The 13,528-nt window shown below is 31.3% G+C and overlaps 1 protein-coding gene across 1 annotated transcript in view; it reads right to left on the bottom strand.

Annotated features, from left to right (window-relative positions):
- Positions 1 to 13,528, bottom strand: part of CREBBP (CREB binding protein) — a 164,088-nt gene that overhangs the window by 14,531 nt on the left and 136,029 nt on the right. Inside the window, exons 21-25 of the mRNA XM_051967730.1 lie at positions 11,985 to 12,041; positions 9,069 to 9,146; positions 8,645 to 8,712; positions 948 to 1,098; positions 459 to 605 (exon numbers count right to left, since the gene is read on the bottom strand). Of these exons, the coding sequence (XP_051823690.1) occupies positions 459 to 605; positions 948 to 1,098; positions 8,645 to 8,712; positions 9,069 to 9,146; positions 11,985 to 12,041 (501 nt within the window). The remainder of the gene's footprint in view (positions 1 to 458; positions 606 to 947; positions 1,099 to 8,644; positions 8,713 to 9,068; positions 9,147 to 11,984; positions 12,042 to 13,528) is intronic.

Genomic DNA, 13,528 nt, shown 5'->3' with positions numbered 1-13,528 from the left:
CTTTGTACTGGAGAGAAGGGGTATTACTTATCCTTTCTCTACCTCTCACTTTTGTTTTTGTCTTTTTAAACCAGTAACTATATATATAGTTTATTAATGTTTAAAAAATGACTAATATTCTAATTATCTATTACTAACTGAACCCTACTCTTATAACAAAGGAGTAAAATAAAAGTGTTAACCTGGTACTTTCTAATTTTTAACATTCTTTCCTTCATTTACTAGTGTCACAAAGAAAATATTTACAATGGCAATGGTAGTAGGTTCAAGTATTATTAATCACAAGCTATATTTGAAACTTCCCATTACAAATCTTCCTTGCTCACAGTTTGACTTCATTTAATTATGGTTCTATTTCTTCCAACTCTGTTCAGATCTACATTAGTTTATCAGAATATTAAAACAAAACAAACAAACAAACACTATAAAAACAGCCAAGAATGAAAATAAAAGACTACCTTGTATTGGGTGGAGGGCAATCAGAGCCATATTCCTGTACATGCATTCCAAAGAAGCATACATCCACGCCATCAATTTCTTCAAAAGCAAACAGTGCTTTGGTTCGATAAGGAAAAGATTCAGACATTTCACCAGAATCCACAAACCTGCAAGTTACAGCTAACTTTAGAATTCTAACAATGAATGTGATTGTTTACATTTAGAACTTCACAAATATATTTTAAAATTTAGTTCAAATATTGAGGTATAAGAATTTGGAGACTGAACAACTTAAAATCTTTTATTACAAAAAGAAGATAATTTCCCCAAAAAAGTACATGAATAAAAATGACCTAAAAATGCCCAATACAGCGTTTTTAATTTTTCCTTTGGAGTGTAGGGAATGGGGAAAAAGGGAGAAGAGGAGAAATAAAACAGAAAATTGGTTGTGAACGTGTGTGTGGGTTTTCTTTTTTTTTAAACTTTCAGCCACTGTAAACCAAACAAACCTTGATTTCATTCCAGGCTTGACTTCTACTGTTTTATCTGAACTGGCCACCACTCTGACAAAAACTTCACCAGCTTCAGGATGATTCTGACGCCGCAAAAATTTATTAACTCTGTCTTCAAGATGGTTTCCCAATCGGGTAGTTTGTAGTCCTAGAGAGGAAAAAATAACCAGGTAAAATAGATGAATTTTGAAAGACTGGGCAAAATACTTCTGTTTTTAAAGAATATCACTCCAAATATCTAATAACTAATTAATCTTGTCAATGACCATTAGATTATTTTCACTAGCCCTAATAAAGCATACATTTGATATGATGCAGTATACCAGAAAATTCATTACTGCTTGTCACTACAGTTTACTGGCATTCACCAGGAATTTTAGTTGTAAAGTACAGACCAATTCTTTTTTTTAAGGGTATGGGGGGAATGGAATAGAGAAAATAGACTTTAAGTTCTCTATCCTCTAGTGATTGTTGAGGTAAATTAAGAAGTTTGATGACATGTCTATACTTGTTGCTAACACCATTCCATTCCTGAGGTCAAAGTAAAGAAGATGGCTTTTTAGCTATTCCTAGGTAAGTATACCACAAGGCCTGTCACAGGTCACCAAAGACCTGGTTTCATAATTCCCCTAGAGTTTGAAGGCATAATTTTGAAGTTTGTAGATTACAAAGTTGAGTTGACAGAAACAGTGTTTTGGCTGTAATGGAACAGAGCTGCAGTCAAAGTATTACGCAGACATGGATTCAGTCACTAGGCCAATTTCCTTCGCTCTTACTTAACTATTATAATATCACATTTCTAGGAAATAGAGGGGAGTAAAAGGTAGAATTCCTTGAAATGATCATGATATTGGAAAAGATAGAAGCAAAACGGAAGAGAGATAAACAGAGGATAAGATAGTAGACAATATCAATGAAACAGCAACCATGAACAGACTTCAAGAGACTATTGGAGGATAGAAAGAAGAGCTTGAGCTGCTATAGTCCATGTGATCACAAAGAAATGGGCACAATGGAATGATACAACAACTACAATGCTATAAGGGGGGAGAGAAGCATCTGTGTGTATATTTGAGACAACTCTTTAAGAATTTGATATGAAGGCATGGGCAGAATTACTTGACTATAGTCTCAGCTAGGTGGGACAGTGAACAGTGCAAGACTTGGAGTCAGGAAGACTCATCTTCCCCAGCTCAAACCCAGTTTCAGACATTTACCAGCTGTGTGATTATCACACAGAAAGCCACTTATCCCTATTGCCCTCACTTTCCTCATTTATAAAATGAGGAACTGGAAAACCAATCCAGTATCTTTGCCAAGAAAGAAAATCTCAAAGGGATATATGAAGAGTTAGATACATCTGAAAACTGACATCAACTGTAAACAGAAAACCGAATGGCACAATGTTAACAGTTCGCTTTAAGTCAAATACAATAGCTTGTATTTGTGAATTATTATTTATATAAAACTATTTTAGTAATTATCCTAAATTATGGAGTAAAAATTCTTTTACACTAGTAAACTAAGAGTCTGAGGAGCAGAATGACTGGTTCATGATTAAACATCTGTTAAAAGTCAGGACTAGAACTTAAATTCAGATGTTTTCACTCTAATGCCAGGAGTTCTTTTAAGTATGCTGGTATACCCCATTAAATATTCACAGACCAGTGATATATTAAAATACACAGTGAAATGAACTAATTCCTCATTGCACTTCCACATATAAAATTCTGAAGAAAAATTGTGTGAATAAATACAAAGTAAATGAGCTGAACAAGTATATCTTACATGATAATCTAGGGAAAAACCACTAATTATTAAATGTTATAATTAGAAAAATAATACAGATTCATCTAACAGAAATGACACAAGCTTTAAAAATCTGGTAATAAGTCACACTGTTTCAATGTATGTTTTTTTTTTTTTTAACCTTGAACTAAAAGTCAAATTAACATGATTTCAACAATTTTAAAGATGCGCTTTTGTCTTGGCAATTTTTTTTTCCCATCATTATTTTATTATTGTGACAAGAAGTTTACGAAAAATGGATAGAAAAACTCACAGAAATCAAGAAACTTCTGATAAGGTTAGTATAAAATTTCTTCACCAAATTTTAGCAATAAAAAGATTAAGGAAATAAAAAATAAGGAAAGAATAAGGAAATATGAATAAATTCTTAAATTTTAACCTATTCTTAAGTCTGTAATAGGAAAAAGACTTTATATATTGCATTACAATTATACAAAAAGTATAATTTACAATTAATGCATTTCATATATCTCTTACATGTGACATTTTCTCCTTTCTAAGCTTTTGTAGTGATATATACATCATTGTACATAAACCATCAGGCTGAAAAAGACCTTGGAATGCTATGTACTGTATCTTGGCACTAAGCCAAGGATATAAAAAAAGCTTTGGATACCAGTTGCATAAATTTTGTTACCAAGAAATTTCCAATACAGCTTATGAATAAATTCTTAATAAGGGATCTTGGGAACATGGCAGAGGTAAATATTTTCCCTTGTAAAAATAAGACCATATAAAAATATATCAAATCTAATGTTATTAATTAGTTCCTTATAATATTGGGCAGAAAAACCTTATAGAAGTATTTTAAACCTTACAGAAGTATAGTACATTAACATCTGTCTAATGTTATTAATTAGTTCCTTATAATATTGGGCAGAAAAACCTTATAGAAGTATTTTAAACCTTAAATTATATTTAAACCTTACAGAAGTATAGTACATTAACATCTGTGTTAATTGTGCAAACCCGGACTGGCAATGGGAAACACACTAATACTAAGGGAAAATAATGCTAAAATACTGGCTTGAATAATTGCTAACCCTCTGACTACAGATCTTTGCAAATTATCACAGAGCTCTGTATTATTCTGATGAGGTTTGACTGTTTTGGGTATTAGTGATGTGCTTGTGAATATTGTATAACATGTATCTGTATCTATTTTCAATGAGCTTCTTTACTGGAGCATGTGTCGTAAAATGCAAAGTACTGAGAAAAATGTAGACTAATTTCTGTAGCTTCATTTAACTCATCGACTACAACTAAAACTTTACTTTTTTCAAAATCATTTGAATTAACAGCACAAAAAAACTGAATTTTTATGTCTAAATAAAATAAGCATCACTGTGAGCTTTAAATAATCCTCAGAGAGATCAAAGACACTCTTCCTAACCACTTTCACATATTGTAAAAATTAGCCATATTTGAATAAAGTTAAAAATTTTAACTTTATTATTTACATAATTATCCTGTACTCATAAAGAAGCCAATGAGAAGGTTAGGAGAACTACAAAAAATATTAGGTCAAAATGACTTAATTTTTCTTTAATCAGAAACTGGGCTAAATAACGATTTTCCTAATGGCTCTACTTTCAGCTACTGGGACAAGACTGGTAGTGCAAAAAAATTAGGCTGTAGTCAAATGTACATTTTTATTATATCAAATGTTCTCTTTTAAGGTTATCAAGTTACCCAAGAAACATTAGCAAGTAGAATCAGAGGTGAGGAATGCTGTCCATAATATCAAGCCAAATCCAAAACCAAAATGAAATTAAGATTTTCTTTTTCTCATTTTTTTCTTGATTATCACTTTCTGAATAATATGTAAGAGTAATCTGATTTACACAAACCAAACCCAAGAATGTCTGCTGACATATAGCCATTATTTTTCCAATTACTCTGTCTGAAAGTGGCCAGATGTCTGCTAGAAAGGATCATGTTAGGTCATGTTACTTAACTTCTAGGTACTTCCTTTTCATAATCTTTAAATAAAAGATAATCAGACTTGTATGTTTACCTCCTAGCAGTATTACAAGCACTAAATAAAAGCAAACTGATTATAAAGTGCTTCATAAAAGAATCTCTTTTTACTAACTCCTTTTCTGTTGCCTACAAATACATTCAGTATTTTTGATCTTAAAAAAAAAAATTCCCTCAAATTACCATGCCATTCTTCCCAACCTTAAAAAAAAGCAGTTTATATTTGATTGCCTTATTTCCCACTCCTCAATCCCATGAAACCTTTCTAAGCATTAGGCTGAGTGCTTTTTTGAAGTTACCAACATCCTCCCATTTACTAAGTCTAGTTTAGGCATTTTCTCAGTCTTCATTATTCTTGACTTCTCTTTGGCTTTTGACATTACAAATCATACTTCCTTATTTAGTTTTATGACATTGCTCTGTTCTATTTATTCTTTTACTTCTCTACTTCTCAGTCTTCTTGCTAGTCACAATCCTTTAAATGTGGATTTAGTTTTGATACTGGAACATATTTTTGCCATAATCTTCTCTGTAATTATTCTCATTGGCTTCTATATGTTCAATTATAATCACTAGATGATGGCTCCTCCAAACTAAACATTTAGCCCTAATCTCTGTGTTCTGAGCTATCATCCTTTTTTCACCACTTGTCATGTGACTGTTCCTAATCTGCTTGGTAGATTTCAAATAGGAATCATGCACTCGTTATTTCTAAAATATTATGGTTATCTCTCTATGCTTATCATTTTCTCCAAATTTTTGATGTTGTTGTAGTTGTTGAGGAAATAACTATCTATCTAGTCAGACAGGATTTGTAACCTTGGACATTCACTCTAATTGCCCTTGTATCAATATCTAATCAGTTAACAAGTCTAGTGGATTTAAAATTCATAATATTTTTCCCATTCATTTCCCTTTCTCCAAATACATGGCCACTGCTCTAGTTTAGTGTCAAATAACCTCTTATTTAGATTATGGTACTTGCCCTTTAATTGATGTTTCTGCTTTTAGAATTGTCTGTTTCTCTTCAATCTAGCATTTATTGTTGTAGTTGACAAAATCATCTTATAAAGGATTGCTATATACTCCACTATTTTTAAATCCCTGAACTATATGACTACCTTTTCTGGCTTATTTAGTGACATCATTAACTTAACATTCTTTAATGTAGCCAAACTAGCCTCTGTTATGATTCTAGGATGTAGCATTACGTCTCTTATAACTGTGAACTGGCACAGGCTATTTTCCCACCTACTATATACTCTCTTTGGTCTCTTAGAATTTTTAGCTTCTGGAAAGGCTCAGCTCAAGTTCAATTGTTCTTAAATTCCTCTAGGTATTAGTGGCATCTCTTTGCATCAAATTATTTGGTATTTATAAATCTGTATACTGTAGTAGGTTCTGAGGACAGAAACCATGTTTATTTTGTTTCATTTTTAGCTACTAGAAAATACTTTGAAATGGTAGGCACTTAATGCCTGTGTAACTGAATTACATGTAGAGCCTTTAAAGCTAAGGATAAAGCAGTTTAAAAAACATGAATAGTAAGCTACCAACATTTCAATAGATTTTAATAGTTACAAAAATACCAAAATAACAATAGTTAAAATTTTACCAAAAACAAACAAAAAAACCAAATAGCCCCTCTTTTTCTCTAGCTTCTTTTTTCCTCCCCTCCTTTTCCATTCTTTCTAAACCTATTCCTATTTCTGTTCCTTAAACTTTTAACTAGCCACAACAGTTGAACAAAATTTCTATTTTAAGACCTTACCATGATTATAGAGTTACTGGTCATTTTTTAAAAGGGAGTTAATTGAATATTTTCTATTTTTCTGTGTAAAAAACAAATTAGTTTACATACTATATGTGACCTGTTTACTGCAACACTTCAGCAACAGTAAGGAACACTGTCAAAACAAAACATGGCTTGGATTTGGAATGGCTATCACTTTTGTGATCCTGAGCAAGTCATTTCATTTTTCTAGGGCTCAATTATCTTATCTGTAAATTGAAATAGTTGGATCATGCAGCTTCTGAGGCTCTTTCTAGTTCTGTGTCCCATGATCCTGGTGATACAACAAATCTGTGAAACAGATTTAAGTATTTCCATATATTTTTAGCTATAGTCTGTCTTGATCTCAAGTAAACACTAAACCAGCATTATTAGCCAATCTTTAGTTATCTTCACTATGAATAATTCAATGTAGTGGATAATTAACAACTCATTTATATAACATGTCCTTAAAGTCTTGGTGTAGTATGAAGCTTTTATTAATTTAGCAGAACTCCACCAAGGCTTTTGGGATACTCTGTATTTGGTTTCAGAACATAATCTCACCCCCACCACTTTGAGATTTTCTTCCTATTTCTTTTTTGCTCAAGCTGGTATTAAAATTACTTGCATTTCTTGAAGATACACTGAGGTATATGGCAGTTCGCAAGGCAAACTCAGTCTAAGATTAAAAGCTTAGTGATAACTGAATATAAAATGGATTTGATGGTATCAATATCTAAAGACAATCCTAAGTTATTTTTCAGCTACATAAAACATATCTGTTGCTCTCTTGGTGCTGACAACATTACCACTAAAATGATGGAGCTAAAGGAACTACTAAAAGAAGTATAACAAGTAGCAGTTCCATGAAGTGACAATAGAAATGACTCCCACCAATATGCTAAGGGAAAAGATGCTATAAATTGAAATTGAGTGACTATAGTGACACTCAAATAAAGCCAAGTCTCCAAACTATGATTATATCACAACTATACAAAAGATTCAATGTGCTAAGCCCAAGTGTTGATTTGAAGATATTAGGCATTAACAGATGCAAAAAATTTAAACTGGAAGGGGAAAAGAAAAAAGGCTAGGTAATCCAGATCTAGGTTTTATATTTTTGGTTTAAGAAAAAAAATTAAAATTATTAAAAAGAACTCTTCAAATTATACAAGATTTAGTAATGATGTTTTGTTTTTAATCCCCATATATACAAATCTAGACTCAGATTTGGAACAGACTTATCCAAGATCTTCTTTTTATAGATTTAGGAACTTTAATTTAGGAATTTAGAATTAAGAATAAGTTCAGTGACCTAAAAACTAAGGTTGCACAGTTGATCTGAGGCTGAGCCAGATCTAAAATCCATGAACACAAGCCACTTCTTTTTCTACTACATGATGCTTCCCCATTCCCATAGAAGCTGTTTATATTTGATACTGATGAAATTTTCAGTGTGATACAAAATAATAACACCAATAAGAAAATAAAAATTGGTTGTAACTTTGCTTTCTTAAAGATATGTTCTAAAAAACCAAGCTAAGTTTTATCTATATAAACTTAAATTTTGATTTTCTGGCATCTTAATCAGAATAAAAAACTCCTCACATTCACAGAGTACTTAAAGTACACCTAAAAAGTTTCCACACAATGCTTAAAGGTAAATAGAGTAATTATTCTTCTTTCCATTTTACAGATGAGCAAACAGAAGACTTGAGGAGTTAAGTGACCTGTCCATGACCACATAGATATAATAAGCAGATAAAAGAGAAAAAAGATCTTGTCTACAGATTCAGCACCACTGCATATACCACATTATGTGCAGCAAAGCATTTTCCATCGTAGGCACTTGATGGTATCTGTTGAACGAATGATTCTTATCCAAAACAGCATGAATATATATTGTGTTTCATATTAGAATGATAATGACTGAGGAACGTCAGGATTTGATAAAAACTTTTTGAGAGAACTGAACTGGGTTACACTTAGAATAAAACAAAAAACAAAACTGCATTCAAGAAGACACATAAAACAACACTGGAACAACTTGGCAGCAATTAAATATCCTGTAACATTTTTTAATAGACATAAACCAGAAAAGAACAAAAAAGAAAATTTTCCACAAACTTACTCTTAGCACTGAATTTGTTTTCTTTGCGAGTTCTGCCAGTTTTCTTTAAGCAATTGTCACAAACAAAGCTGTAAATAAAATCAATAGATAAAATTAGCAAAACATTTATACAATACAATAAGTATTTGTCCAAGCAACAAATTATGAAGCATTCCCTTATCTACACAGGTCCATGTATATTCCTTGACCATTGAAAAATCAACAATAAAAACTCTTCAAGTTAATTCTTGCAGAAACTACAAAAGAAACTTTCATTAAAATGTTTGGCGCTTTACATGTTTAACAAATTCTATATGGAATAAACATTAAGAAAAACAATTTAGAATAAGTTATATATAGTCTTCATCACTGACAAAATCAGAAACGTATGAATACTCTACTTTAATTCCTATCAGAATCCAAGTCCAAGAATAGAATGACTTACCCTGAAGGCCAAATAATATCATAGTGCAGAACACAAATCTGATGCATCTTCCGGCCACATTCCTTACAGTCAACAAAGCTGGAAGAAAAAGAAAGCAAAATTTTATGCAAGCAGAATGCAGCTGTGGCTATTTTAATGTCCTTATATTGATTTTATATTCAGTCTCTTGTTACTTATATAACTCTGTGACCATTTACATACTTTTCATACATCTTACATATTTATCAATGAGATGACATGGGATGGACTAGACTCAGTATTTTTGTATTCTCCTAATCATGGGTTAAAAAACAAATGGAAATATTTAGTTTCTTTTTCTTAAGCAAAGCAACAAACATGTGGAAAGGAAAAAAGTTATCAAAAACCATGAAAATGGGTATGATTTAGGATTTTGTTTTTAGAACATTTTTAAGCCAATATCATTTATAAGTGAATTCCACAGTCTTGAAATGATCAACAAAACACTAGAAAGGAATTGTATCTTAAAGTTTGTAAGCAAATGGTATCAAGATCAAAAGAGAGGAAATCCAGAAATTGGATTCAAAAAATGAAAAGGTAATCACAAGTAATACCAATTGAAGAAACCATATCATAAAGAAAAGAATTATCCTGAATATTTAAATAGGTCAAAAAATTATCAACTTTTTGGCAGATGATTGGGGGTATAAAAAGCAAAAGAAGGTGAAGAAAGCAAGCAAGGGAGTTACTGTTATTTAGTTATTTTTCAGTTGTGTCAAACTGAGACTCCATTGGGGTTTTCTTGGCAAAGGTAATAGAATGGTTTGCCATTTCTTTTCCAGTTCATTTTGCAAATGAGGAAATGAGGCAAATAAGGATTAAGGGACTTGCCCAGGATCATACTGCTATAAGTGTCTAAGGCCTGATTTGAACTTGGGGAGATGAGTTTTCCTGACTCCAGGCCCAACACTCTATCCACTACCTTATCCTAGCTGTCCCAAATGAGGGAGAGATCCTTTTAAATCGCAACCTACTAAGATGGGTTTTTATCATGATTAACTCATATTTCTAAAGAAATTCATGATTAGCAAAGAATTTTCTATTCAATAATATGTATATCTATTATTTTCAATTCCATCTTTAAAATAAGGAAATTGAGAAAGGTTCAGAGAGATTTAGTGAATTACCCACAATTACAAAAGGCAGTAAGTGGAGGAAGCTAAACTTCAAATCAGATTCTCTTATCTTCAAAGTTAGTTATTTCCATTAAGCCATGATATTCTCAATTAAAGATTTAAAAGTAAAAACAAATCTTAATAATACTAAAATTACATGTGACATTTATTCTATTGAGGAAGAAACTAACAATGACAAGTAATTTTCCCATTAAGTATTATTATGCCATCTAAGGAAGTATTTATACTTTGCCTATGTCTTGCACGTACTTTTGCATAAAGCAAATTTTACTGCTATCAGGTGTTATTATAACACTTTGGGAAATGTTGGAAAAGATAGGATTATTTCTTTAAAAGATTTCATAATCTATTCACCAGAAGATATTGCCATTATTTCTCAAAAGCATTAAGTATATAACTATACAAACCATCATGTTATAATTTCCATAATGTCAGCACAATCTTTAATTTAGTGTTAGAATTAATCCTTTTCAAAATTTTAAAATATCCAATCTCGAAAAGTTAATTCTGAAAATTCTACTATATAAAATTAAACACAATAACACTTTAAAGATTTAATCAAAACTTTTTAATTGCCTATGAAGGAGTCACTTTTGAAGTCTTTTTTTAAAAGAGCTTTATAATCTTTTAAATCATTATTGATATCCTAACAATTAATAATCAGGATGACTGGCATTCAAGTTATCTTCTCTATCTCTATGTGTAGGTGAATACCCACATTTGTATGCATAAGAAAATATTCCAATAATTTGAGAGAAAAATATTCGAATTTTAACACTGACTTCAAGTCTATAAAAAAAATGACATGATATGGAAAAGTAGATCTAGAAATTAGAATTTTTCATAGAGAGAAAACAGATTTGGCATCAAAGAATGTGAACCCTTCTAATATAAAACCGTTGGTAAAAAGGGCCAATGTGCAGCATTTTTTCAAGTAAGCAGCCAAGTACTAATAGATCATAAAACTAAAGTAAATTGCAGCATATTTTATGAAAATACTTTTAAAGCAACCTAACATAAGGTTAAAAATAAAAATCCCAAATCATAGACTATCATAACTGCAAAAAGCCTTAAAACTAATCAAAATATTATAAGATACAGAGAAATGAAGGGTCTTGTCAAGGTCAAACAACCCAGGGGCAGGAGAAGAAATAGGTGTTAGGAACACAAACTCCCAGGTCCAAGAGCTAATACTGCCGAGCATATCCAATTGCCATTTCACTTAAAACATGGCAGGAGTTTTTAAGAAAATATGCAACAACAAAAGACACCTAACTTTTTTCTTATTCTCTTGGACAATTTTAGTTTCCTAACCAAATATCTTTCTAAGTCTTCCTTAAGGATCACAATTAGAATGCCGTGACAAATAGTTGCACAACCTGAAACTACTTGAAGTAAAACCTCATATGAAAAGAGAAGCAATATGTTTGACTAACATAAATTACTGCAATGGCTTCTTATTGGTGAGGGGCTAACATTAGCCAGTTGCTATTTAAAAGATGTTTTATTATTACTGAAAAACACATTCTTTGAGAACAGTGCTTATATTTAAGAAACCATTCCATTGTAGATTCATGTTAAGAAAATCAGTGTCAAAAAACTTTATAAAGAAATCTCAACCATAAAGACAAGATATTTCACAATTTTTTCTCCATGTGACATATACCATAAAGGGAGGAGAATACTTCTACACTATCATGAACAGACTTTTCTTATTTTAAAAATGAAATATCTAATCACAGAGAATCAGGTGTATACTCACGGCTCAGGATCTAGTGTATCATTTTTCTTCTTTTCAAACTGATCCTTTGAAATAGTCCTTAAAAAAAAAATCAAAGAAAGAAAAATCATCATAAAATGTTACCTACTGCCAAGTTTCTATTAGTTAAGAAATAACAAACCAATAATAGTAATAGCTAAACTATTTATACAGTGCATTATCCTATATAAATCACTTTGACAAAAACTCACTGAGGCAAGTAGTGAGACAATTTTACAGAAAAGCAAAGTGAAACTCAGTTTAAGTATATGTAAATAGCTTACTGAGAGTAACATGAACAGTAAGAGACAGGGGTCAGATTTCAATCAAGTCTCTTTCCTTCAAGACTAGGTATCTCAAGTTATACCCTATTTACTTCCCTTAACATGCCACATATCACTCTGTGCCCTTATACTCTTAAGCACCTAAAGGCAAATTGAAGGAAAAAGAGACCACTTCACTAGTAAGTCAATTCATTTTACTTAAGAGCACCATCATCCTTTCTTTTACAACCAGTATGAAATTGTTGTTTTTCAGACATTTCAGTTATAACTGACTCTTCATGACCCTTTTTAGGGTTTTCTTGACAAAAATAATGAAATGGTTTGCCATTTTCTTCTCCAGCTCATTTTACAAATGAGGAAACTGAAACAAATAAGGGACTTGCCCAGGGTCACACAGTTAATAATCATCTGAGCAGAATTTAAACTCAGTCCTCCATGACTCCAGGCCTGGTACTCTAATATGAATCAATAAAAATGATGGATCATTTCTTCCATTAATTTTTGGTCAGATTTTCATATAATACCTGTTATATGAGGTATCACTATAACCATAAAACAATTCTTGTATTCATTCTATTATTTGTGAATACCCAGCTAAGATAAAGTGAACTAAAAAGCAGATATTATACTACTTTTAAAGTGTTTTATTTCACACTAACAAGTGGATTTTTTTTTATTATGAATATATCAAAGATCTTGGCATATGAATGCTCTCCACCAAAGAGCAAAATTCACCTACAATTAAGTAAATAAATCCATTTTGTAGTGATCTGAGCTCAAAGATGTTAATTGATTTGCTCATGGTCATATAACTAATAAACACAAGGAATAGGATTTGAAAGCAATTTTTTTTTATCTCTAAGATCAAGGAAAGAAAAAAAGGGGACACCAGTTATTGTACTAAATTCCCTATATAAGAAAAACATTTCTAGTACTTTTAAAATGAAGGCAGGTTTATTTGTTTATTATATTTTTTCCTAATAGTTTAAGGATTAAGAAATGGCAAGGGTGATGTGATAGGTAAACTATACATAAGACATTTGTAAAGTGGATCTTCCTGCACTCCAATTACTTTTTTAAACTAAACAGAAAGCTAATAAAGAGAATATTCTTTATTTTCTCTACTCCTCACTCTATATATTCCAATCCACAAAAGGTTAATTTGCATGGTCCTCTGAGATGCTATTTTATTATTAAGATGTTTCTTAAATAGTCTCTAAGAAACAGTAAGCAGCACCATATACAGAGAAGACAAAGCAAGAT

Source organism: Antechinus flavipes, chromosome 1, assembly GCF_016432865.1.
Source record: "Antechinus flavipes isolate AdamAnt ecotype Samford, QLD, Australia chromosome 1, AdamAnt_v2, whole genome shotgun sequence".
Classification (NCBI taxonomy): domain Eukaryota; kingdom Metazoa; phylum Chordata; class Mammalia; order Dasyuromorphia; family Dasyuridae; genus Antechinus; species Antechinus flavipes.
The sequence above is the reverse complement of the archived record's forward strand: the minus strand, read 5'-3'. Positions and strand labels throughout refer to the sequence as shown.